This window comes from Phodopus roborovskii, unplaced genomic scaffold (genome assembly GCF_943737965.1).
Source record: "Phodopus roborovskii unplaced genomic scaffold, PHOROB, whole genome shotgun sequence".
Taxonomy (NCBI): domain Eukaryota; kingdom Metazoa; phylum Chordata; class Mammalia; order Rodentia; family Cricetidae; genus Phodopus; species Phodopus roborovskii.
The window spans coordinates 22,786,375-22,814,282 of record NW_026126410.1 but is presented as its reverse complement, the minus strand read 5'-3'; the positions used below and the strand labels follow the sequence as shown (position 1 = coordinate 22,814,282).

Genomic DNA, 27,908 nt, shown 5'->3' with positions numbered 1-27,908 from the left:
TGTTGTCAGTGTTTAAAGGCATTACTTCTTTATATTATTTCTTTCTAGGATATTCTGGATTTTTTTAATGCAGGGTAAGTCTGGCTATGTAGCTCAGGCTGACTTTGAATTCATGACCCTCATGCCTCAATCTTCTAAGTAAATCTTTAGAGATTATAGTCACATATATCAGACCCTTCTGAAGAAGTCATGCTTTAAAAAAATCAAAACAGAACATTCTTTATCTATGAAGATGTTGAAGTCACAATACCTTTTAATCCGCATGTGGTCTCCTTTGTGTCTGGACTCCTGTATACGACATGAGGGTAGTACCCTTCCTTGGTCAGCGGGTGCTTTTTAACAGGCTCAATGAGAAAGTCTCCATGTGGTAAGTGGAAAGATCCAGTCTGTAAATATAGTCAATAAGAGGTTTTATTTGAATCAATCTGCAAACAAAATTATTAAAGTGAAACATTGCAGAGGTCTGGGTAATCTCTGGAAATCCCAAAATCAGTGTTCTCAGACCCTGATGCATACAAATAATTGGATCAAATGTCTTTTTAATCTTAAGTATTAAGTGATTGGTCATAGATGCCTTTGAGATGCTGATGAATATGTCCACATGTATCCAAAATATCGCCTGCAGTTTTTCAGGTTCCTGCATCCTCCTTGGAACCATTGCTGGACATCTATGGATCACAAGAAAGAGCCAGCCCATGTTTCTGCTTGTCCCCATGGAGTCCATGCTTATGCCTTCAACCCCTGGATAACAGAACATTTTTGTGTGTGGGATAATATGATCATATTATCATCCAATTGCTTTCCTGGATGTGTCTAATCCCTCCCTCTGGGAAACAAACATAATGTTAAGTGTCTTGATCCAGTGGATAGCTTCTGTCATGTTCCAGGCAAAGAGGATGTTCTCATTCATGGATATGGAGATCAGTTCTACATCTGAGCATGCTGGTCCATGAGGAATTTAATGCAGGGGGTTGATCTGGAAGTGTCATTCTTTCTACTCTTTTGTTCCCCAAGGAAAACTTCTTAGTGCCCAATGAGATGCTTAGCAAAGTCCTTGCCAGCCAGGCATGGTGATATATGTCAGTTTTACTCAGCATATACTCTGAAGGCATATGCAGAAAGAGTATGAGTTTGATGTCATCTGGGCTATAAAACAAACACCCAGGGTTCGAATCCCATCATGAATGAAACAAAGAACTCATTCACCCCTGGGTGATCTGTTTAGAGTTTTATGTCAAGGTTATCATAAGAGCAGGCCCTTGACTGAAACTGGGCTCAACCCGAAGTGGCTCCTCACTTATGATCTTGGGTAAATGACTTGCTCAGTTTCTCAGATCTCATCTGAAACACATGGATAATTACAGGCTATTGTGAAGGGCAAATGAAAATACAGGACTTGTAGAGAAGGAAGGGTCTTACCTAGCATTATTAGGCTCTTTCCAGACTCTGACCAAGTCGCTTCACAGAATTAGGGCTATAAACCTAACACTGGGGATTGGAAGGAGACTGAAAAAGGCTTCCAGGTCCCAGCTCCTAACTCCATACATCTGAGCCTAATGATGATCAGATCAACAGACAAGAGTAGCTGACCAGCCAGGCAAACAGGAGGCAAAAAAGGCTCTTCTCAGTCTGGGTGTCCTTCTAAGTTCCTGCGTCCAGACCCCAAAACTAATCTTGCAATTTGATGCTAACCTCAAAACATTCTTAATATGAAGAATAGCAAACTTGTGGAAGTGGCCTACAAGATTATTAACATCTAGCTTCAGATTTATCTTTAGTCTGACATCTCCTAAGAGACATGACACTTTTTTTTTTCTGTAGCTTTGTCTGAGAAGAACCTGTGTGAGAGGAATGACTGACAGGGCCCAGAGAACAGTACCAAGTAATTGTAATAAGAGAGTGGGAACAGGCTCCATGCATTACAGTGATTTGGTTCCATTTCTGCTGTGAGTCAGAGACCAACAAGAGAGAAGAAAGCCTGCCTGCTGCTAATGAGGTTCATTTGTGCCATAGAAACAAAGCAGAATCTGGGGCTCCTCGGGGAGCCGGGGCCCTGTGGTCATTTGTGCACTGTTATCAACCTAATACTAATGTCCCTGTAGGAAACAATTACAAAACCACCAAGGAAGGTTAATTGAGAATTCTTCAGACTCCAACTTTGGGTTCAAATAGTGGAGAAGAAACAAACAGAACTCTATCTGAGAGCCTGACTATTCTATGAGCAATATGAACAAGAATGCCTGACAGAAACACATTTTCCTAAAAGCTTCCTTACATTTGTATTCCTCCATGGGGTCATCCCTGCAAGTGTGTGCAAGTACACACACACACACACACACACACACACACACACACACACACAGAGAGAGAGAGAGAGAGAGAGAGAGAGAGATCATCTCATCTGTCTCCGTAGTTCACAGAAGCTGGCAGTGGAAGGGAGTAAAGGACCTGTGAGTGTACAGGTAGGGCTCCTAGCTGTGAGACCCACTGTACAGGGTCATGGAGAAGGGAACAGGTGGGAGAGAGGATGAAGGCACATAAGTGGTGTGCGGACAGAATGGCGTGCTTTCAGGCTATGCTGTGCACTAACTTGTCTCTTCCAAATCATAAACACAAGCTGGAGCATTGCGGTTCACTGGTAGAATTTTTGCCTGCCAAATCGTAAACCCAGACATGTGTCTATGGTGCCCAGGAGGCCCAATGCTCCCAGTGTACTGGTCTCTTCTTAGTGAGTAGAAACCAGGTCATGATGGATGAAAACTCACCGTTTGCTCCCAATGGGTGCGCTGGCCTCACACTATGACTGGAGCAACCTACCCCAGAAAATCATCTTTCTATTTCCAGTCTTCACTCTGAATGAACAAAGTATCTACATCCTAGTCTTCCTTGTAACTTATTCCCATCTCTTACCTTTCAAGAGGATTGTGGAAACAATAAACAAAACATGTGAAGTCACTACTCAGAGGGATCTCCACAGAATGAGGCCCTGGCTGAAGCCCAAAACAGATCAATTCTTCCTTCCATCTCCTCTGTCATGTCTTCCTCTCTCTTCTTTATCTACCAGCCTTGGGACACTAATAATTCACTTATGGAAATGAACTCATCTGTTTTAACTAACATAGAAATACTTGTGAATGCTTTCAAACACCACTATCCTTTAAAGGTAATTTAAAATAAGATTAAAATAATTTTATAGAAATACAAACATGGAAAGATCTGTTCAAACCATAACTGGCAAGTTCCCACTCATTTTTCATAAATGAAACACTCAAGTGGAGGAAAGGACAATTACCATCAGCCAAAAAGATCCCTGTCCGCCTTTGTAATCAATAGCGCCTCCAAAGGACACTATTACCCTGATGTCTAACCCCTAATAAATTAGTTTTAAGTCTACACTCAATTTTAGACAACAGCTCAGATTCAGACATTGGTGAGATAAGGAGGCAATGTAATTAATGGCCCTTATAGCCCACACCTTGGTCTTAGAAATGAGCAAGCATAGTTTCTAAGCTAGGGTTTCTCCAATAAAGACTGATATCATCAGTTTCTGAGGTTCCAGGTTCACCAAGTCATAGACTCTTCTTCTTGCCACTAGATATGCATTCCTTTTTTTTTTCATTCAAAAAAGTCAGATTTTGGGAACAAACAGGCCTAAGATTACCATTCAACTTCAGGAGGAACAAGTAATACATCTTTGTACAAGTGATTTGGTCCTTCTGAGTCTCTGACCTCACATGTCAAGTCAAGAAGGCAGCATGCTTTCTATAGAACAGTTACACTAGGGAATGAATGAGGTAATGCATGGAAGTTCATCTAAATTATGTCTGGCCTTCAGTAAATGTCTCACATTGATAGTACCTCTTGTATGACTAGGCCATTCATTTCCTCATCCTGGGATATGTATGACACAGCTATTTATTTTTGGAGATAGTTTTTGGTTCTAGGAAAAAAGAAAAAGAAAAAAAACCTGCTCATAGAAAAGTGGGAGAGCTAGCTACCTCTAAATTATTTTTGTTTTTGTTTCTTTCTTGGTAATACATGAAACTAAGTGCATTTGTCTGGTCATAATTCTTCAGATCTCTTCCCATAAATTGTTCTTTCATAAGAGTTCATAAGAGGGTAAAAAGGGCCAGGCATTGGTGGCACAGACCTTTAGTCCCAGCACTCAGGAGGCAGAGGCAGGCAGATCTTTGTGAGTTCGAGGCCAGCCTAGTCTACAGAGTGAGTGCCAGGACAGGCTCCAAAGCTACACAGAGAATCTAAAGAGAGAGAGAGAGAGAGAGAGAGAGAGAGAGAGAGAGAGAGAGAGAGAGAGAGAGAGAGAGAAAGAAAACAAAACAAAAAAGAAGGGGGGAAGGCAGCATGAATTAAAAAAACAAAAACACCCATTCAGTTATTGAAGTGGGTCTTCAGTCACCAAACAGAACAAGACATCAGGAGATGCTCTGGGCTTTTTTAATTTTAGTATGCTAAAGAGTGTTGTGGAAAGCTTATATAAATACACATGTGGGGCTGAAGAGATGACTATTTAAGAACACTTGCCAATCCTACAGAGGACCCAAGTTCCATCCCCAGCAGCCACTTGGTGACTGGCAATCAAGCATATCTCCAATTCAAGAGGATCTGAATCCCTCTTTTGCCTTCTATGGGCACCAAGGATACACATGGTAGAAATACATGCATGCATGCAAACAAAATACACATATACATAAAATAAAATACTGAAAAAATATTTTTAAAAATCTATGTGCCCATGAGCCTGTCCCAGGATTTTGTAGATGTGGTATAATACCCCATGGTCTTCACTGAAGGCATCTTGTAAGTCTGTTACATATAAACCATGTATCACTGTCTGGAAAACACTGTACTCTGCCATTATGACATGTTTGATCGTTTTTATCTCCTTTACTTCCATGTGGTGTAAAACCAAGGATGCGAGTACATTCTAGATTGTTGTGCTTTGATCTGAAATCCACTGTCAACCCAGGCTTGTGTTTTTGGACACCTGCTCCCCAGCTAAAGGCACTACTTTGGGAGGGAGGTACAACATGGCCAGTAGAAGGAGATCACCAGGGGTATGTCTTTAAAGGCTATATCCAACCTTGGCTATTGTCACTATCTCTTTGCTTGCGGGTCCATGTTGATATGAACAGCCTCTGTACAAACTCCTACCAACATAAACTGCTTCACCATACCTTGTCTGCCATGATAGACAGAAATCCTCTGGAATCTTGAGTGTGTGTGTGTGTGTGTGTGTGTGTGTGTGTGTGTGTGTGTGTGTGTGTGTCCCTCCATTAGGTTGGTGTGCTAGGCATTTTGTCACAGTAACATGAAATTAACAAACACCATTGTAAGTGGACAAGTAAAGCCTTACTTAGTTTACCTCAATCACAAGAAATTTCAAGTATGACAATAGCTAAACACAAATTGTAAAGAACACTCCATAGACGTGGGTCTGAAAAAGGATATCTCTGCAGATAAAGAAAAGGCAAAGGTGTTCCCCAAAAGTCTGAAAACATTCTGGCAAATAGATGTTCTAGCTGATTTGGAGTTCTGGGGTTGAAACCTGAAATCATTTTGTTTAAAGAAGAATATAAGATTTTTAAAGGACTCTACACATAAATACTAAAGTACCTCTCTAAATTTACCCCTCAAAATTTTAAGGGATTTTTTTTTTTTTTGGATTGCAAACTGCATTCCTAAGTAGGCTAAGAAAAGAATTATCAGTTAAAACCCACTATAGCAACGGTTATAAAAACAAAAACAAAAAAAAAAAAAACCTGCATAGAACTGCTCCCAACACTGTCCTTGGTGGAGGTGGGATCCTCACAGGTGGGTCCATTTTACAAAATAATCTTTCTTGTTCTGAACAAAAGATGACATCAGAAAGCTAGAGTCACCAAGACGCACCCTCTTCTCCCAATAAATAATCCAACAAAAAGGCTTCTGCATCTATTAATTTCTCAGTGTCTAATTTTATTTTAAAAGTCTCAGCTAGTCATCTCTTTGCCATATCTCTCCAGAAAAAATGAGGAGCCCAACAAAAGAGAAAAGGGGAAAAATGCTAGCACATTGGAAGCAGGGAAACAGGTTATTAGAGAACAATAGTAGAAAACTCCAAATGGAAAAGCACTTTCTTTCCTGTGGGATCAGAAAACCACTGAGGTGATTTCAGCCTTATGACACAGCAGGTTATCATTTTCAAACTAGAAGCCACCCTCATTGTGAGAACACAAAGTTTTCCTGGGATATGAAGAAAATATCCCTGCCTTGTCTTCCCCCATCCTGGTGTGGAAGGTCCCACCCCTGCAGAGAACACAACAGCCATGAAAAGCAGCTACTGTGACTAGAGGGCAAGCTTCTTGTTCACTATGATACCTGAGACAAAGCATTCCAGGAGGTTTAATGATGACCCTGGCAAAGGGGATGGACTGTGATGGCCTAGTTATGGGTATAAACTAACCCTGAGGGGTTCTGATAGTGCACTCACTTCTCTGTCACAGAAGGCAAGAATGACATCGGGGAAGCCGTCTAACATTAAATCCATGAACTGGTGCACTGACAAATATTTGTATACATAATAGCTGTAAAAACAGAAGGCAAAATAATTCCTTTTAAGGGTCCTTTGTTTGGCTCCTATCACAGCTGTAGGTGAACAAGTTCAACATAGTTAAATGTCACCCTCCATGACCTTACAGAGAAAATAGATTTTTTCACTAAGCACAAATGAAATCATTCTGCTTGGCTCAATATATTTTTTAAGGCCTTGAAGACAAGATTAAAGCGCTGAAGTAAGGTAAATATCAACTGGGAAAGTCTTCATTGCTATGGGGCAAATCTGGGTGTAGTCAAATGGGCACCTGGGTAAAATAAAATACCTGAAAGGAACAGAGGGAGATCTTTCCATTGGAGGATGGTTTATTAGTTCACCCACAGAGTCTTCAATGAAGTACACATTGCTTCTTGATATCTCTGTGTGATTAGTAGTACCTAGTCTTATGTCAAGAATGCAATGGGTAGAAAACAGAGGACCGTAGTTGAGACAGCATACAATAAGAACCTTTCTGCTTTTGAGAATGTGAGATCATCTTCTTCATCGAACAATCACCTAGTGTCGTCACTCTGCTTCCCATTGCTGGGATAATTTAAAAGCAACATAAGGAAGACAGGGCTTATTTGGCTCACAATTCCATGTTATACAGCATCATTGAGGTTAAACCCATATGGCAGAAACTTGAAAGAGTTAGTAACAATTGTGGTAAAGAGCGTAGAGCAATGAACTATTGCGTGCATGCTTGGGACCCTGATTAGAAAATAGAGTGGCCTGCAGTGGTTAAGTTTAGGCCCCTCAATTATCCAACCAAGATAATCCCCCACAGAAATGTCAACCTGATCTAGGTAATCCCTCACTGAAATTCTCTTCCTAGGTGTTTCAAGATTGTGTCATTATTGATTAAAACTAACCATATCTGGGACAGTGTCCTAAGCCCAGGAGGAAGGAGCCCAACTTTTCATGGAGCTGGACTTTTAAGGCTTAGCTGAGACAAAGCAAGCTGGTGGGAAAGATAAAGAGCAAATTCCAAGCAAGTGGTGGTTAGGAAGGGGAATATGAGGATTTGCATCAGTGACTGTTGAATATAGCAGAGAAGGAAAGATTTACTCTAGCCAGCTGTCTCAGAGAAATTCAGTTAATCATTGCAGGGTAGGAAGATGCTATGGAGAAGCTCAATTCATGGTGGTGGGATCATGTGGCACTGACTGCTCACATCATGGCAGACAAGGAAGAAGACAGTGGGACAGGAAGCAAAGGTCAGTTTACAACCTTCAAAGGACTGCATTTTAAAGGTTCCACAGCCTCCAAGAATAGCCTCACCAGGAAGGAGCAAGTGCTAAAAATGGGTCTGTGAAGAGAATTTCAGATTCAAACCATAATATTGCTTAATCCATGATCAAAGACAGAGAGTACAAAAGTACTTTGCACATTGACACCCTAGCACTCATAAGAAAGCATGATAGGGCAGTATGTCAATTTTTCCCTAAGTTGAAGACCTTCAAATGTATTAAATCCTATGTTACTCCGCAACGGTCATTCTCCCCAATCTCCCCCTCCCTCTCCCCCTCTCCCCTCTCCCCTCCTCCCTCTCCCCTCTTCTCCCCTCTCCCCTCCTCCCTCTCCCCTCTCCCCCCTTCTCCCCTCTCCTTCCCTCTCTCCTCTGCCCTCTCCCCTCTCCTCCTCCCCCCTCTCCCCTCTCTCCTCTCTCCTCTCTCAGAAGCACTGAGGGTGGAAGGCAGGTCACTTGTGTTAAGCAAGAACTCCACCACTGAGTTCCAACTTCAGCCCACACCTCATTTATTTGAAATTCTGATTTCAACATACTAATTAACGTCATGACCAAGTAATGGATTCCAACCTGCAGATTCAAAATTGTTGATATAATGATTGGTGAGAACTTGTATCTTAGAATTAAATATACATTGACAGTCTTATTCTGCTGCCAAGCTCTCTTTCTGTGTGTTCTTGGTCACACCAGGAGAAGGCATGGAATGTGCATTGATGCAGCTCTTAAGAGTGAAATGCATGTTAAAAAGAAGTTCTTGTGACAGTGCCTGACACTTAACCTAGATTCAGAAACAATATCTAGTTCTTATGAAGTGAGAAAGGCTTAGTTAGCATTGCTCAAATTTCAAAGGCTCTATCTGTCAACTGTTAGGGTCCTACATCCTCACCTCCATTTTCCCACAAGTGCACAATGAAAACCCACAATATCTGAAGTCATCCACCCCGCAAAACTATCCTAATTATGTGAAGCCTCTATTAAGGCATGAGAGTCTGTTGCCGTGTAACTTCCACTTATCACCTTAGTCCTGCCCTGTGGAATGATGCCAGAATGTGCCCATTCTTTTATCTGTATATCAAGTTAAATACATTGTATGCATTTACATGTACTTCTGAGTGTTCTCTCTCTTGTTTCAATGCTTCCATTTACTTTGACAATTTGTCATTGCCATTGTGTTAATTGTTCAGCAGTCCTGATTTTCTCTATAGAACATCTATAGAACATATCACAGCTTGTCAATAACTCTTTCCAAATAGCACCAGGTTTGGAGATGGGGAGTCTAGCATATCAATGCTATCAGCTATGGAGAAATTAAATAGTGAAGTGTGTGTGTGTGTAAGAGAGAGAGAGAGAGAGAGAGAGAGAGAGAGAGAGAGAGATCAGACTTACTTCATTCCCTAACAACAAAATATTATCTATGATCTATTTTCTTCACCAGACAACCTGGAAATGAGCTTCAGAACTGGAGAAAGGAGACACTGAGGGCACTCAGGGCGGAGAGTCTCACACTCCCTGAAGCTTAATGATTTTTAATGATTTTTTCCTAAGGTCCCACTGAAGCATCCACTGAAGCTTAACTGTCATGCTATTCTTAGTGTTCTGTCAGCATCCAAGTGAGGACAGCTGTGAACAGTTGCAGCAAGACCATTTGGGTTATGAACAAGTGCCACAGAACATCTCTCTGTAAGCCAGGTAGGAGTGCTCCATACAAAACTATAAAGGGCAGATTAGTCAAAAGGGTGATTCCCCCAATATATTTTTAACATTTTTTCAAAAGCAAATTACATCCACTTAGTGTAACACACACTCATACTCACTTAGATTCAACAAATAACTCAGCACCTTTGATGTCACCATGTGCTGAACCATCTGAAGGTTATCTGTATGTTTTATAGCAATCAGCTTAATGTACATCAACATGAATATCATAAGCCGGCAGCCTCATATATAATCACCATTACATAAGAAAAATGGCAATCATTCTATAATGACAATATGTGATATAATTACTGCTGCCTTCCCTCATCAAAGCAGTTTCTGACAGAACACTAAGACTAGCCTGACAGCATCAGAGAAAATCACACTGGGCACAATGCAAAAATGAACATACCACGGGGAGCAAAACAATAACAGACACATCTGTATCACACCTGTGGCTCGGGAAACAGTGTGGAAGAGAGTATAGAATGATTGTAAGAGTCAGAATACTAGGATGTCTGCTTTAGATTAGTGTCTCGTTGCCAGTATCAGTAGATGATGCTAACAGAGAAAGGAGAAAAACACTGTGGGGTCCCACCCCTAGACAAGGAGCTACAGGTAACTAATGAGTGCTGAGTTGGGGGGAAATGGCTGCTCCAGGGGATGAGGCCCAAGTTGACCATCTCATATAAAGTGGTTAGCCCTGAGCTGGGAGGCGATGGCTCATGCCTTTGATCCTAGCACTCAGGAGGCAGAAGCAGACAGATCTCTCTGAGTTCGAGGCCTGCTGGTCTACAGAGCAAGCTCCAGGGCAGGTTCCAAAGCTACACAGAGAAACCCTGTCTTGAAAAAAACCTTAATTTTAAAAAAGTTGTCAGCCCTGAAATCATATACACACAAACAGGAAAATCAAACTCAGCAGGTTGCATTCATATACTTACACATACCTATACACATAAATAACTACATATAACAATAATAAAGAAAATTAAGCTATCATTGAGGAGGCATGGAAGGAGTTGGAGGAAAGGGGCTTGAGAGGAGCTAGAGGAAGGAAAGGGAAGGGGAAAGCGATATGATCATATTTTACACACACACACACACACACACACACACACACTTCTAATATCTAGTCACAAGATTGTCCAATTATATAATTTACAGAATTCCCCAGATGAAGTTGCTGAGATAAAGCAAGAAAGCAAGAAGAGAGGGAGTTATTTTTTTTCTTTTTTCTTTAATTTGCAACAAGCTTGTTTTACATGTCAATCCCAGTTCCCTCACCCTTCCCTCCTCCCCTGGCCCCTCCCAACCCCCATCCCATCCCCTTTCTGCTCCCCAGGGAGGGTGAGGCCTGCCATGGGGGATCTTCAATGTCTGTCCTATCATTTGGAGCAGGACCTATGCCCTCCCCCATGTGTCTATGTGGAATGGGTTCCCACAGTCCATTCATATACTAGGGATAAATACCGATCCACTACAAGAGGCCCCATAGACTGCCCAGTCCTCCTAACTAACACCCACTTTCTGGGGGTCTGGGTCGGTCCTATGCTGGTTTCCCAGCAATCAGATTGGGGTCTGTGAGCTCCCCTTTGTTCAGGTCAGCTGTTTCTGTAGGTTTCTCCAGCCTGATCTTGACCCCTTTGCTCATCAATCCTCCCTAAAGAGATGGAATTATAACAGATGAGAAGCAAGAGGTTACTCCGGAAACAGAGAAAGGAAATTGTCACAAATAATGAGAAAGGTAAGAGAAGGAAAGATCAACCAGATTTTCTTTTGAGTTTATTATTGTGTATTACTTCTGTAAAATGATAGGTTCAAGGAACAAGTTCTTAACCCATAGGCAGATGGGGGCTCCTTATAACACAAAAAGAAACCATCTTTCCAGCTGTAATAAAATGCCCTGGGAGGCAGTTACCCCCCCGGCACAGACCAATCTTTCAAGAACAAGCAGTTCTGCAGGAAGACTAGAGCTAGTGGCCTCCACTCTGCCAGCATGAACTGCATTGACATTGCTCCAGGCTTCCCACTCCAATTTCTTCCTTCCCTCTCTCTCTCTCTCTCTCCCTCCTTCCCTCCCTCCCTCATTTTCTCTCTCCCTGCCTTCCTCTCTTCCTTCCTTCTGCCATCACTCTTCTTTTTCATGGAAGATGAGGAAGCCCAGACTTTTCATTTTGGAAAAGTCCATTCCCAAAGCAAAAAAGATGTTTTTAAAAAATACAATTGGTAGCTACAGGAGAAATAATAATAGCATTAAGCTTATGGGAGCTTTAGGATTATCACTCATATTTCAGTGATACAGTGGGACTGTATTTTGCATGCTTTATGATTTTGAATGCATTAAAATATAAGATGTACTTGCCGTACAGAACACAGTTATGCCCATTAAAAAAAAAAAACTGGTCATTTAAGTACATTATTCCAAATTACTTCATTTTAAATGTCCATGCCTTTTCTTTTATAGTACATTTTGAGCTTTCACATGATTTATTTGATGCAAAAGATTTCTGTGGTCTGAAGCATTTAATGCCATGATAAAGAGCTATACCAATTGCTCTATAGTAAAATTCACAGAGTTAAGAGATAACTGAAATAGAGACAATAAATGTGGAGTTGAATGCTGCTTGTGCTCTCCAGTCTCCTGAGGCTGCTTAGGATTACTGTAAAGGAGAAGACCAGGGGAACAGAGAGACCAAAACAAACACTAGATTAAGAAAAGCTAGTCCAGTGTTGCTGGCTTTGTGGGAGTACATTGATGCCATAGGCCATGGAATACAAATGACCTCCAAAAGCTGGAAGAGGTCAGGATTCCTGCCAGGAGTCCTCAAAAGTGACACTTCAATTTTGGTTCACTAAGACCCATTTCTAATTACTGACATGCAGAACTATAACATACTAAACCTGGGTTGTTTGAGTGACACCGCTGGCCAAAGTAGTTAAATGATGGATAAGAAACTAATGCAATATGGATTAGATACACTGAATACAAAAGGAGGAATGGGGCCACCCAGAATTAGGGTACCAGGATCTTCTGCACAAGACCTGACAAAGACTGGCCCCATCAATATTTCATCATGGATGGAGAAAGGGCCATTAGGAACCACCCCTCCCTGACGGACTATTGAGAGTTAATGTTTGTTGGAGGGAGATTGTCATTTTCTTCAGTATTGTAGCCACTGGTACTTTGCTCTCATTCCAGTAAACAACCTCCTATCCATTAAAATAAGTGAGGCCTACACACAAACAAGACATGAAAGCAGACAGGGACTTGTAAGAAGGGGGATAAGAGTAGAACAGACTAAAAATCACGTAAATCTTTACAACTATTTATAGAAAATGTTTTTACATTTTCTTGATAAAACTAACCATCCAGCCTTGGGACTAATGGAAGAGGCCAACTTTGCCCCCTGGAAATTTTACCTCCCTGAAATAGGCCAAATGTTTGAAAGAACAATCAGGAACCCTGATGTTTTGGGGTTTGTCAAAGGGCTTCTATTGCTGGGATTAAATCATGACAAAAAGCAACTTGGGGAGGAAAGGGTTTATTTCACCTTACAGATGCTAGTTCATCATCCAAAGGAGTCTGGGCAGAAACTCAGGGCAGGACCCTGGAGGTGGGAACTGGTGCAGAGGCTATGAGGAGTTCTTCTGGCTTTTCCCTCATCGATTGCTCACTCTGGACTCTGTACAGTACGCTGGGCCTCCAAGATCAATCATCAATCAAGAAAATTCACCACAGACTTGCTCACAGCCATCTGGTAGGGGCTTTCTCCTCAGTTGAGGTTTCCTCTTCCAAAATGTCAGGATGACATGAAACGAACACAGAATTCATCTCAAACCCAAGATTTTTTTCCCCAAATCACTGAAGTGACTACTGAGAAAAAAAAAAACATACCAAGATTGTCAATATTGCAATATTGAAATAGAGTTCTTTATCTTCTGGAAAGCAAAATTGGGAGATAGAAAGCCCTGAGATAGATGGTTCCGTACATTTGGTGGACTTGAAGGATGAAAAGAAATGACATAGAGGTCAGGTAATTGGGATATCCAGAGTCATGTCCTAGTACAGTCTTTCATATATTACCATTTCCCTTGGTTCTTAGGCTTGTAACTGAACCATGAAAGAGGGAAACCTTTCTCACTGTAGGCTACTTATCTAGCTCTCCTCACAAGACTCCACATTGTGGCATTGCACACTCTGCTATGCATTCTGAACACTCTTACCCACACCTGCACACCTCACAGCTGCCCCCCAAAAAAAGCAGTCTTGGGGATCCATAGGTGCAGCTACAAGTAATGTATATGTGTATCCCTCTTCTTTTCAGCTTAACAGTCACAATAATGTATTTTCCACAAGTCATAATTATGCTATAGTAATAGTTTCCTTTCATCCATTGGGAATGGCAATTGCTTTTTTACACCATGACAACAATCTGACAAATTCTCATCCATAGCCAGATGATCACCATTCCAAAGATTCCACAGGGACCTTTCCAGAATATTCTGGTTGACCTCAAGGGCATAAAGAGGAAATGCCTTATGTGATAGGCCTTGATTGTTTCCAAGTTTGAACTAAGTACAAAAAAACTTAAAATCCCTTGGGAAGTGTGAGATCCCATTCAGATTAAGTCACAACCTTCCTGGAACCTCCTGGGAGACTGTGGGGGCTGTGCAAATCTTTCCTAGGCATTTAGGAGTGACTTCTATGATGCTATCCAGGCAGGGAGGATTCCTCAGCACCTGTGATTTGCTTTGCAACAGCTTTCTGGAGCTTTTATGGTAGTACAGAGATGTTTTTAAAACATCTTCTTCAAACCTAGCTAAAGAATAGACTCTGCAAAGAATCTTCTTTATATTGGGCCAGAAGACAATGAGGAAAATGCTATTTCAAGTTCCTGCTCTCACATCTTACCATGATTCTTCTTCCTACACAAGTGTTCACACTTGATGTCATCTTAGAAAGTTATCAGCAGTGCCACCCCACAACCCTTCCATCATGACCTCCTTTACTCTCCATGGTAGCGCTTACTACACTGTGTAGAGCAGCATATTTTGGCCAGAACCATCACAGCTAATGCTGCTCTCTGTGGAAGAATTTCCATTTCATGGTGGGTGTTTTCATCTGTTTTTTTTTTTTTCAGTGTTATCTCTGTATTGCTTAGCAACCTTCCCAACACACTGTAGGTGCTCAATGCACACACATTCAGCAATTGATGCTAAATAAAGGTCACTTTAAATCCTAATTATATTTTAATCCTTGTATTAGAAGGAATAAAGAATTTGAAACTATGGCCTTGAGACAGGATCACACTAAGGTTTTCAATCTGAGTGAATGGGTGGGTCCCAGTCATCACTGGCAGTACATCTTGACACATCTTGATAAACCAGAGGAAAAGGAGCTCAGGGGCCTCAGTGAACAAGTAGAGAATGTTTTGCAAAGAAATTAATTTATCCAATCTGTTGAAATTAATCTCTCCAATCTGTCCAAAATTTTTCTTCTTTTTTATTTTCTTTAATATTCTAATTATGCTAAAAATATTTAGTTTTCATTATCTGAGAATTTAGTTTAAAAAAGAAATATCTACCTCATGAAAACAGGGATAACGCCCTTTGAGAGCACCCTTGGAGCTCTGATACACCCCCACCCATCCCAACCTCCAGCCTACCCCCCCCCACCCTGTGCCCTACCCCACCTACGGTCCTGCCGCTCTGGTTGAGCACTGGGACAGAGGGTGGAGCCAACAGTCCACCCTACTTCGGAGACCTCTCGGAGCAACTCCGAACAAAGGAGACCTGACTATCCACGTGGGACCACCTGTAATTTCCACCGGCTTGGTCCCTGACCCCGCCTCCAGTCCTCTGCTGGAGTCCCAGGCCCCTCCCAGAGATCCGCCTATCTCTGCGGGTCCACTTGGAGTTCCTGCAGGCAAGATCCTTGACCCCCAAATCCGGGCCCTGCCAAAGAACGAGGTCTCAGCTGGAGAGCGCCAGTTTCCAGTGAGATCCCACTACCCTGCAAAACCTTCTCAAGTTCCAGTCCAGCCCTCGTCCTCTTCTCCCGGCTATTGGCCAGAGAGAAGCCTCCTAGAGAGCTTGGACCACACAGAGATACAGACATTGAATCTTTGATCCACATAAGCCCATCTGGGAAGGACCATAGAGAGAGGGAAGAGACACCACCAACACCTACAGGAAGAAACTATGGGAAGAAGGCAATACAAGAGAACACCTAACAACAGAAAGACAAACATGACACCACCAGAATCTAGGGAAACTACACCAACTAGAATGGAACACAACAACAAAGCAGAGGAAGCAGAAGGGTATGACTTAAAAATCACCATCATAAAAATGATAGAGGCCCTCAAAGAAGATATGAGAAAATCCCTTAAAGAAATAGAGGAAAAAACAAACAAAAAAGTGGAAGAAATGAACAAATTCCTTAAGGAAAGTACAGAAAGCCAAGAAAAAACAATTAACCAGGTGAAGGAAACGGTTCAAGATTTGAAAACCGAAATTGAGAAAATAAAGGCAACACAAATGGAAGGAAAGCTGGAAATTGAAAAGCTGGGCAAAAAATCGGAAACCACGGACACAAGCATAACCAATAGAATTCAAGAGATGGAAGAGAGAATCTCAGGCGCAGAAGATAAACTAGAAGAAATAGATTCATCGACCAAAGAAAACCATAAATCCAACAAATCCTTAACACACAATATCCAGGAAATGTGGGACACCATGAAAAGGCCAAACCTAAGAATAATAGGCATAGAGGAAGGTGAGGAAGCCCAGCTCAAAGGTGCTGAAAACATATTCAACAAAATCATCGAGGAAAACTTTCCAAATCTGAAGAAGGACATGCCCATGAAAGTACAAGAAGCATACCGAACCCCAAATAGGCTGGACCAAAGAAAAAAGACCCCTCGACATATAATAATCAAAACACCTAGCATACAGAATAAAGAAAAAAATATTAAGAGCAGCGAAGGAAAAAGGACAGGTAACATATAAAGGCAGACCTATCAAAATTACACCTGACTTCTCCATGGAAACCCTCAAGGCCAGAAGGTCCTGGATAGATGTTCTAAAAGTATTAAGAGAACACGGATGCCAGCCTAGGCTACTATATCCAGCAAAACTCTCAGTCAATATAGATGGAGAGAACAAGATATTCAATGACAAAACCAGATTTTCCCAATATGTATCTACAAATCCAGCCCTACAGAAAGTATTGGAAGGAAAATTCCAACCCAAGGAAGGTAACTACGCCCACAAAAATGTAGGCAACAGATAATCCAACTACACCAGAAACCTAGGGTGAAGCAGAACAAATATATTCACAATACCACTGCCAACAACAAACCTAAATCAAACAACCATCAACAATCAATGGTCCTTACTCACCCTCAACATTAATGGTCTTAACTCACCTATAAAAAGACACAGATTAACAGAATGGATACGAAGACAGAATCCATCCTTCTGCTGCATACAAGAAACACATCTTAGCTCCAAAGATAGACATTACCTCAGGGTAAAGGGTTGGGAAAAGATTTTCCAATCAAATGGAAATAAGAAGCAAGCAGGCGTAGCTATCCTAATATCTAACAAGCTAGACTTCAAACCAAAACTAGTCAAAAGAGATGAAGATGGTCATTTCATATTCATCTCAGGAGAAATCCATCAACACAAAGTCTCAATTCTGAACATCTATGCCCCTAATACAAAGCCACCCACATTCGTAAAAGAAACACTACTAAAACTCAAAGCTCATATAAAACCTCACACACTTATAGTGGGAGACTTCAATACACCACTCTCAACACTAGACAGGACCACAAATCAGAAACTCAACAAAGAAACAAAAGAATTAACAGAAGTTATGTCTCAACTGGGGCTAACAGACATCTATAGAACATTCCATCCAAAGACAAAAGAATATACCTTCTTCTCTGCTCCACATGGAACCTTCTCTAAAATCGACCACATACTAGGAGACATAACAAACCTCAACAGATACAAGAGAATAGAAATAGTCCCCTGTATCTTATCGGACCACCATGCTTTAAAATTGGAATTCAACAACAATACAAATAGCAGAAAACCTGCAAACTCATGGAAACTGAACAATGTGCAATTGCACCACTCCTGGGTCAAAGAAGAAATAAAGAAAGAAATTAAAGACTTTCTAATATTCAACGAGAATGAGGATACAACATACCCGAACTTATGGGACACCTTGAAAGCAGTGCTACGAGGGAAGTTCATTGCACTAAGTGCCCATATGAAGAAAACAGAGGATAGTCACATAAATGAATTAACAGCGCAACTGAAAACCTTAGAACAGAGAGAAGCGAATTCACCCGCAGGAGCAGACGCCAGGAAATAATCAACTTGAGGGCTGAAATCAACAAAATAGAAACCAGGAAAACAATACAAAAAATCAATGCAACAAAGAGTTGGTTTTTTGAGAAAATCAACAAGATTGATAAACCTTTATCCAAATTAACGAAAAAGCAGAGACAGAACATGCAAATTAACAAAATCAGAAATGAAATGGGGAACATAACAACAGACACAGAGGAAATCCAGACAATTTTCAGGTCATACTTCGAAAATCTGTATTCCACAAAAATTGAAAATTCAAAGGAAATGGACAAGTTTCTGGATAACTATCACTTACCAAAATTAAATCAAGAACAGACAAACAACTTAAATAGACCTATAACCCGAAATGAAATAGAAGCAGTCATCGAAAGCCTTCCAACGAAAAAAAGTCCAGGGCCAGATGGATTCAGTGCAGAATTCTACCAGACATTCAAGGAAGAACTAATACCACTACTCCTCAAACTGTTCCACAAGATAGAAACAGAAGGTTTATTGCCAATCTCTTTTTATGAGGCCACAATAACTTTGGTACCCAAACCTCACAAAGACACAACTAAGAAAGAAAACTACAGACCAATATCCCTGATGAACATCGATGCAAAAATACTCAATAAAATAATGGCAAACCGAATTCAAAAATACATCAGAGAAATCATCCACCATGATCAAGTAGGCTTCATACCTGGATTGCAGGGATGGTTTAACATACGAAAATCTATCAACGTGATCCACCATATAAACAAACTGAAAAAGAAAAACCATATGATTATCTCCCTAGATGCAGAAAAAGCCTTCGATAAAATTCAACACCCTTTCATGATAAAGGTATTAGAGAGGTCAGGGATAACAGGAACATACCTAAACATAATAAGAGCAATATACAGCAAACCAACTGCCAACATCAAACTGAATGGAGAGAAACTTAAGCCAATTCCTCTAAAATCAGGAACAAGACAAGGCTGTCCTCTCTCTCCATATCTCTTCAATATCGTACTAGATGTTCTAGCTAATGCTATAAGACAACAAAAGGAGATCAAGGGCATCCAAATTGGAAAGGAAGAAGTCAAACTGTCTCTATTTGCAGATGATATGATAGTTTACATAAGCGACCCAATAAACTCTACCAGGGAACTCCTACAGCTGATAAACACCTTCAGCAAACTAGCAGGATACAAGATAAACTCAAAAAAATCAGTAGCCCTATTTTTTTCAGACGACAAAGAGGCAGAGAAAGAAATCAGAGAAACATCACCCTTTACAATAGCCACAAGCAACATAAAGTATCTTGGTGTAACGCTTACCAAACAAGTAAAAGATCTATATAATAAGAACTTTGTGACTCTAAAGAAAGAAATTAAAGAAGATACCAGAAAATGGAAAGACCTCCCATGCTCTTGGATAGGTAGGATAAACATAGTAAAAATGGCAATCTTACCAAAAGCAATCTACAGATTCAATGCAATCCCCATTAAAATCCCACCACAATTCTTCACCGACCTTGAAAGGATAATAATTAACTTTATATGGAAAAACAAAAGACCCAGGATAGCCAAAACAACCCTATACAATAAAAGAACATCAGGAGGCATCACCATTCCTGACTTTAAGCTCTACTACAGAGCTATAGTTCTGAAAACAGCCTGGTATTGGCATAAAAATAGACAGGTAGACCAATGGAATCGAATTGAAAATCCTGATATTAATCCATGCACCTATGAACACCTGATTTTCGACAAAACAGCTAAAATGATACAATGGGGCAAAGACAGCATCTTCAACAAATGGTGCTGGCACAATTGGATGAGGGTGTGTAGAAGACTGCAGATAGACCCATGTCTGTCGCCATGCACAAAACTCAAGTCCAAATGGATCAAAGACCTCAACATCAATCCAGCCACATTGAACCTCTTAGAAGAGAAAGTAGGAGGTACCCTTGAACAAATTGGTATAGGAGACCGCTTCTTGAACATAACTCCAGGGGCACAGACACTGAAAGAAACAATTAATAAATGGGACCTCTTCAAACTTAGAAGCTTCTGTAAGGCAAAGGACACAGTTGACAAGACCAAACGGCAGCCCACTGACTGGGAAAAGATTTTCACTAATCCTATATCCGACAAAGGGCTGATCTCCAAAATATACAAAGAACTCAAGAAACTAGTCAACAAAACACCAAATAACCCTATTAAAAAATGGGGTACAGAACTGAAGAAAGAATTCTCAATGGAGGAAATCAAAAAGGCTGAAAGACACTTAAGAAAATGCTCCACATCCTTAGCTATCAGGGAAATGCAAATCAAAACAACTTTGAGATACCATCTTACCCCTGCCAGAATGGCTAAAATTAGAAACACCAGTGATGACTTATGTTGGAGAGGATGTGGAGAAAGTGGAACACTCCTCCACTGCTGGTGGGAGTGCAAACTCATACAGCCACTTTGGAGATCAGTATGGCGGTTCCTCAGGAAAATGGGAATTAGTTTACCACAGGACCCGGCAATCCCCCTCTTAGGCATATACCCAAAGGATTCACATCAATGCAACAAAGACATCTGTTCAACTATGTTCATAGCAGCACTATTTGTAATAGCAAGAACCTGGAAGCAACCTAGATGCCCTTCAATTGAAGAATGGTTAATGAAGATGTGGCACATCTACACAATGGAATACTACTCTGCAGAAAAAAATAATGGTATCTTGAAATTCGCAGGCAAGTGGATGGCACTTGAAGAAACCATCCTGAATGAGGTAACCCAGTCACAAAAAGAGGAACACAGTATGTACTCACTCATATATGGATTTTAGACCTAGATCAAATGATCACCAGCCTATAATTCACATCACCAGAGGAACTAGGATACAAGTTGTATTCTAAGAGATTCATATAAAGTCCCTCACAGAACTGGGAAGGGACAAGTCCCCCAGACCTCAGGTATAGTGGGTGAGGACAGCTAATGGAGAGAGAAGTAGGAGAAAATGAGAGGGAGGAGAGGAAGGCATGTGTGACTAGGAGGATTGAGCCTGGTTAGGAATGGAAAATAGGAAAGAGAGAGAGAGACAGAGACAGAGAGAGAGAACATAAAAGAGGGAGCCAATATTGGTTTGAAGATAAAGTTGAACACAAAGAAAGGTCGAGGGAACTACAAGACTGCTCCCAACTAACAATCTCAGCTTCCGTGGAAAGGCTATCATAAATGCCCTTCCCGGAGAGTGAGATCAACAACTAACTTCTCCATGGAGTCCTCAACTAATGCCTGTTGAAAACAGGAGCAAACACCCATACATAAACACTGAGTCAAACTAGAACCCAGAAGCAGATGGAGAGGACAAGACCATGCGGTAGAAGTACATAGAGACAGCTTACCTGAACAAGGAGGAGCTAAGGGCCATTAGACTGATAGCTGGGAAGCCAACAGAGGTCTGACTCGGACTCCCCTGAATATGGGTCTCAGCCAGAAGGTCTGAACAGTCTAAGAGACCTCAGACAGTGGAGCCAGGATGTATCCCTGGTGCACAAAAGGACTTTGCAAACATATCCCCCATGGAGGGATAACTGCCTTATTCTAGAGATAGGAGAGAAGCCCTAGTCCCTACTTCACAGGACCTGTCAGATCTACATGACCCCAACTGGATGGCATTCCCCTACATATTGTATTGTGGTGGGGGGTTGGGAGGGGAGGGTGTTTAGAGTGCATGGGAGAGGGTAGAGAGGGCAAAAGGGAGCGAAGGAGGGAGGGAGGGCTTGGGGGGAGGGAGGGAGGGAGGGAGAGGGAACTGGGATCGACATGTAAAATAATAATAATAATAATAAAAAAAAAAAAAAAAAAAAAAACGCTTTGACTCCAAAATTTAAGTTGAAGAACAAGTTACTGGGGAAAAGTATTTCTATTTTTGTTTCCACAGAAAATGAAAAGATGTGGATTCCTTCCAGACTAATGTGGTTTGATCACACCAGACCGCCTGAAACAGAGTACAAGCTGATCCTACATTCCAAACAGCTGGACAAAACAGCCCTACAGACTACAGCTAGGATATCTGAATCTTCTTCGAATCCCCCAAGACAGCGCCCCTTACCAGCAGGAAGTAGTTTGGAAAGAACGACGCCCAAATTCCCAAATATTGTGTATAAATGTTTGTTTTCATTTAATTGGACTTTGTTATATAAAATTAAATAAAAAATACTCTATATGCAAAAAAAAAAAAAAAAAAAAAAAAAAAAGAAAACAGGGATAACATTTAATAAGTATGGTGTTTTGGTTCTAAAAGATGAAGGGCACAGAGGGTGAATAGTGGTCATGCTAACATGGAAAAGTAAACAGCTGACCCAGACCAAAGATGAAAAAAACATGGCCCTCACACTGCCACCTGCCTCACTTACATGGCTCCTTACTGCATCATAGAAAGTTCAGTTATCCATTCCTGACATCATTACTTCATACCTTCTACCCATCTCACAGCCCCTCTCAACAGGCAGTCTAGATGACCTCTTCTAGTTAACCAGTATTGGCAATGTGAGATATGAAAATCTTTGACTTCTGTGGTCCAGACACCTGAACTAGGAGCCTGTTTTAGGGTTTCTACTGCTGTGATGAAACACTGTGATGAGAAAGCAAAGCAAGTTGGAGATGAATGGGTTTATTTGGCTTACTTTTCCATTGCTGTTCATCACTTAAGGAAGTCAGGAAAGAACTCAAACAGAGCAGGACCCTGGAGGCAGAAACTGATGCTGAGGCCAATGAGGAGAGCTGCGGGGAACTGCTTACTGGCCTCCATGGCTTGCTCAATCTGCCTTTTTTTTTTTTTTTTTTTTTTCTTTTTCTTATTTTAAGATTTATTTATCATGTATACAGTATTCTGTCTACATGTATCCATGCAGGCCAGAAGAGGGCACCAGATCTCATTACAGATGGTTGTAAGCCACCATTGAACTCAGGACCTCTGGAAGACCAGCTAGTGTTCTTAACCACTGAACCATCTCTCCATCTCTGCAGCATGCTTTCTTGTAGCACCCAGGACCACCAGGCATGCATGGCACCACCCACCATAGGCTGGGCCCTCCCTCATTGATTACTAAACGAGAAAATCCCTTACAGTTGGATCTCATTAAGGCATTTCCTCAAACAAGGCTCTTTTCTTTCTCTCTGACAACTCTAGCTTTTGTCAAATTGACACAAAACCAGCCAGTACAGAGCCCAAAGACTGAGCAATAATATAAGCTATAGAATCAACCTTGACTCATATAAACACTGTACATTATTATATTGTCTTTGTATCGTTTGACTGCTGAGGAAATAACAATTGTTAAAAACAAATGCTGCTGGTTAAATCCATTTTATATATTTTAAAAATGCTTTGACTTCAAAATTTAAGTCTAAGGACAAGTTACTGGGGAAAAGGATTTCTATTTGTGTTTCCACAGAAAATGAAAAGCTGTGGATTCCTTCCAGACTAATGTGGTTTAATCAAGCCAGACCCCCTAAAACAGAGTCGCTGGTGATCCAACATTCAAAACAGCTTGGACCAAGCAGCCTTGCAGACTACAGCCAGGATTTCTTCATCTTCTTAGGATCCCCCATGACAGCTCCCCCTACCAGCAGGAAGCAGTTTGGAAAGAATGACGCCCAAATTCCCAAATATTATTTATAAATGTTTGTTTTCATTTAAATGGGGTTGGTTATAAATGATTAATGACCACATCCAATCTCTTTTTAAAGGTAAAAAGGGGATTACAGTATAGATATGAATACTTTGTTTTGGAATGGATTTTCATTTATTGATACAACTTAAGGTCAATTTTGTGATATGTATATTTCTCCTCTTGTTCAGGCATTGTGTTTATATAGCTCATTTAAATATAATGTATAACTTAGTACAGATTGTAGATAGTTACCTATAATAATCAAAACTTAGAGTTAAGTTACTTAGGTTTTCAAGATGTATTTGAGATGGATAGGCATTCTTCAAACCTTTCAAATACCTACAAAATATGGCATTTAAAATGGTTTAGGCTTTTTCTTGATAGTGAGACCTAAATGCTCCTGGCAATACCACCTGCACCAGAAAGGAAAATGGAAGATGGAAGATGGACATAGAAGAAACGCATTATGAAGTTACTTCCAATATGGCAAGAGTAGCCATTTGGACAAGATACTACTCTTGTCTGGACTGTTTGACTTTGTGCTGTATAAGCTGGACATGCAGGACCCACAAAAAAGTGACTGCTGATTCAAGATGGACATTGCTACAGGGTTCCTGCTTCATGGAAGAGTCTGCCAGACAGTCTGCAGGATACAGAGAAAAATGACTGACAAACTGCCAATACAAAAAGACAGTTTAAAGTTTCCTGCTTTGCTGAAGAGTCTGCCAGACATACTATGGCCTATAGGCTAAAGATGAAACATTACAAAGGAAAGTTGGGTGCCTGACCAGGGTAGTTGTCTCTGTCATTCTAGAGTTATGTATTATCCTTCTGTGGTTTTTGATGGAGTTGAAGACAGATAGTTATGGTTATAGTTTTCCTTAGTTAGGATTAAAGATAAGTATATACAGGACTTTAGACTCACAAAGATAGATGATGGAATATTTTCTTAAATCTTACTAAATGTTAATGGACTAAATATTGTTAACTGCAATTCTTATTTGATAACTGTGTGGTATATTTTGCCATGTTAAGGATAAAACCCTTCTTTTTATTTTAGACAGAAAAGAGGAGATGATGGGAGATGTCATTCTGTAAATATGTTTCTCTTATTGGTTGATGAATAAAGCACTGTTGGCCAATAGGAAAGGAAGATAGGAGGGACTAGGAGACAGGGAGAAAAGAGGAAGTAGTAGGCAGGAGTCAACATGGAGAGACTGGAGAGCAGAGGTCCAGGCCCACTCTCCAGTAGGATGAGACCACGTGGAAATACTTAGATTAATAGAAATGGGTTAATAATTAAGACAAAGCTAGCTGATAAGAAACAAGTAACAGGTCAACAGCATTATATCAAATACAGAGTCTCTGTGTATTAATTGGGGCCCGCATGGCTGTGGGACCGGCAGCGGGGTAAAACTACTTGTAATAGTTGTACAAAGAAAATGTGATGAATATATGACTATAATTCAGCCTTCTACATCAACAATGTAAATTACAGCAAAATCAGTGGGAGTGGGAGTATTATTAAGTGAAATCTCAGATGCAGAAAAATGAAAGTTACATAGTCTCTTTTATATGAGGGTATTTTTTAACATTTGTAAGAGGGCATAACAGTGATTATGAGAGGCTGGGAAAGGTTGGGAGAAAGGGAAGTTGGCTAAGTTGAAAAAATTAGAAAAAATTAAAATGTTCTAACCTACAGAAGATTGGTATGTGCAGTTTAGACAAACCTATAGTATACTGTATAAACTACTAAGAGAGGTGCTCAAATGCTCTAAAGACATAGTAATAATTCTCCCCACTCAAGAAATTTAAATTATCAGGAAATGTTATGTATCCTAATTTAACTAATATATACTGTGTTCGTATATTAAAGCACTTAAGTGTCATCCATAAATATGTCTAATTATGTGCTAATGAAAATAGTTTTGAATACTTAGGGAGACAGAAATGTTATCTTTGTTTTATCATTGCAGACTATACATAGATATTATTACACACTGTTTCATATATCCATACAATTAAGATAGTTTCAAATAGTGAGATAAAAAGAGGAGACAGCTTTTATATGGGCCTTTTTGTGCACATGGCAAAACACATGAATGAAAAGTGAGATCATTCTTTTCTGGGGGGGGGGCTCACCAAGTTGTGATTGGGAGACCTTGGGGCAGTTGGTGACAGGCCTTCCCCGCTGTTAAGAATGGAGCTCAGCCTGTAAACATTTTCATTGGATTTAATCCATTCTAAGCACCAACTACTTACAGCACAATTAAGATAAGCCCCACCACATATACTGAGCACCTAAGAAAGGCTTGGGTTCTGCTTCTTACATGCACTTATAAATAACTCTAAAGTGACCAATGAGGAGTTGACCTCTGGCTGAGGATATCTCCAGGACACAGACTTCAGTTCCATCTATGTAGGTGTCTTAGAGTTTCCGTTGCTACGATGAAACACCATGACCAAAAGGCAAGTTGGGGAAGATAGGGTTTATTTGGCTCACACTTCCGTGTCACTGTTCATCATGGAAGGAAGTCAGTACAGGAACTCAAGCAAGGCAGGAACCTGGAGGCAGGAGCTGATGCAGAGGTCATGGAGGGGTCCTGCTTACTGGCTTGTTTCTCATTTAATCAGTCTACTTTCTTATAGAACCCAGGACCACCAGTGATGGGAGATGTCATTCTGTATATGTTTCTCATACTGGTTAATAAATAAATACTGTTGGCCAATAGGAAAGGAAGATAGGAGGGACTAGGAGACAAGGAGGAAGAGGAAGTAGTAAGGAGGAGCCAAGATGAAGAGTCGGGAGAAAGCAGTATGCTGGCCGCCTCCCCGGTAAGAAAAATATAGATCAGCAGAAATGGGTTAATACTTAAGACAGAACTAGCCGATAAGAAACTAGCACCTGGCCAATAGCATCATATCAAATACAGAGTCTCTGTGTATTAATTGTGGCTGGCGCAGAGGCAGGACCAGACCAGGCAGCAGCAGGCAGAAAAACCGTACTCGTTACACACCAGCCCAGGGATGGCCCTGCCCATCTATTACTAATTAAGGAAATGTCTTACAGCATAGAATAGAATAATGTGGAAATGTGAAAAGACTTTGAAAGAGAGGACATAAAAGTTGAAGGCACATTCAAGATTCCTGGACACAAGAGCTGGTCTTGATTAAATATTCACTGGCCAGCCTTCCTTTTTCTTCTAAGGGCAGCATTTGCTACTTGTATTTTCATGTAATGACATTTCAGGATTCAGGACTTTTCGATCCCTGATTACAGGTTCAACACAGCACAAGAGCCCTTGGATATTCCCTAGTAAGTGCTCTACTTGACACTATCGTGAACTATATCCTTGATATTTTAGCAAAGCAAGGCTTTTACTTTCAGCTTTATGAATCATAGTCCCTTTAATTTTCATTCTCCCCACTCAAGAAATTTAAAGTGAGAAGTAAGATTAAATAATAATAACAATCTGTCTTCTGGTAGGTAAACAATGTTCTGATGAAATAGAAACTCACTGTCACACAGTTTATGGCCCAGCACATGGTCTAGGAGTACTTGTGTCTTCTATAGAATCTCCTCCATGGCATACTACAGCTTCAGCATCCTTGCAGTCAGGTCTTGTTTATCCTGTGAATCCATAGTCCACAGAAAGAATATTACACTGACCCACATGACTTAAGTGTAGAACTAAGTAAGCATGTACCTAAAACTGGAAGAAGAGAGGTGACATGTGTCAGTCTCATTTGTTTCCCTTCCCTTTTTGTCATGTGTAAACCCAAGCAGGTCTTGATGATACTCAGTGACTTCTCTCTAGAAGCCTATGCTAGCAATGGAGCTACGACAATTTGTAATCCTCCAGCTTTGCAATGAGAAAATCTGAGCTGGCCATTCCCTGAAATGAGCATGGACAAGCTGACAAGCAAGCATTCCCCAGCAGCAGCTGCTCCTGCTCTGAACCCACCGCCTGGACTTGTGTTCCCCTTCAGACTCACCTGGTCTGAAATCTCTGTCACTCACCCACAGAGAATTACTTTTTACAGGTACTTCCCATGTGCCAGTTTCTCTCCAGCACTTTGAAAACACAAAAGTAAATAACCCCAACACTCCTGCTCTCATGTGGCTTATAGTCTTATCAGACGCATAGAAAATTAAACAAGAAAATAAAATGTCACCATTGGACACCGAAGAGATGGCTCAGTGTTTAAGACCACTAGCTGCTATTCCACAGGACCCAAGTTCAATTCCCAGCACTCACGTGGCAGTTCACAATCACCTGTAACTACAATCATAGGGGACAACTTTTGGTCTCTGCAGGTGCTTCATGTACACAGTACACAGCACA

At 40.8% G+C, this 27,908-nt stretch overlaps 1 protein-coding gene across 1 annotated transcript in view; it reads right to left on the bottom strand.

Moving 5' to 3' along the window:
• Positions 1 to 27,908, bottom strand: part of Adamts12 (ADAM metallopeptidase with thrombospondin type 1 motif 12) — a 268,207-nt gene that overhangs the window by 173,456 nt on the left and 66,843 nt on the right. Inside the window, exon 3 of the mRNA XM_051182555.1 lies at positions 251 to 386. Coding sequence (XP_051038512.1) covers positions 251 to 386 — 136 coding nt within the window. The remainder of the gene's footprint in view (positions 1 to 250; positions 387 to 27,908) is intronic.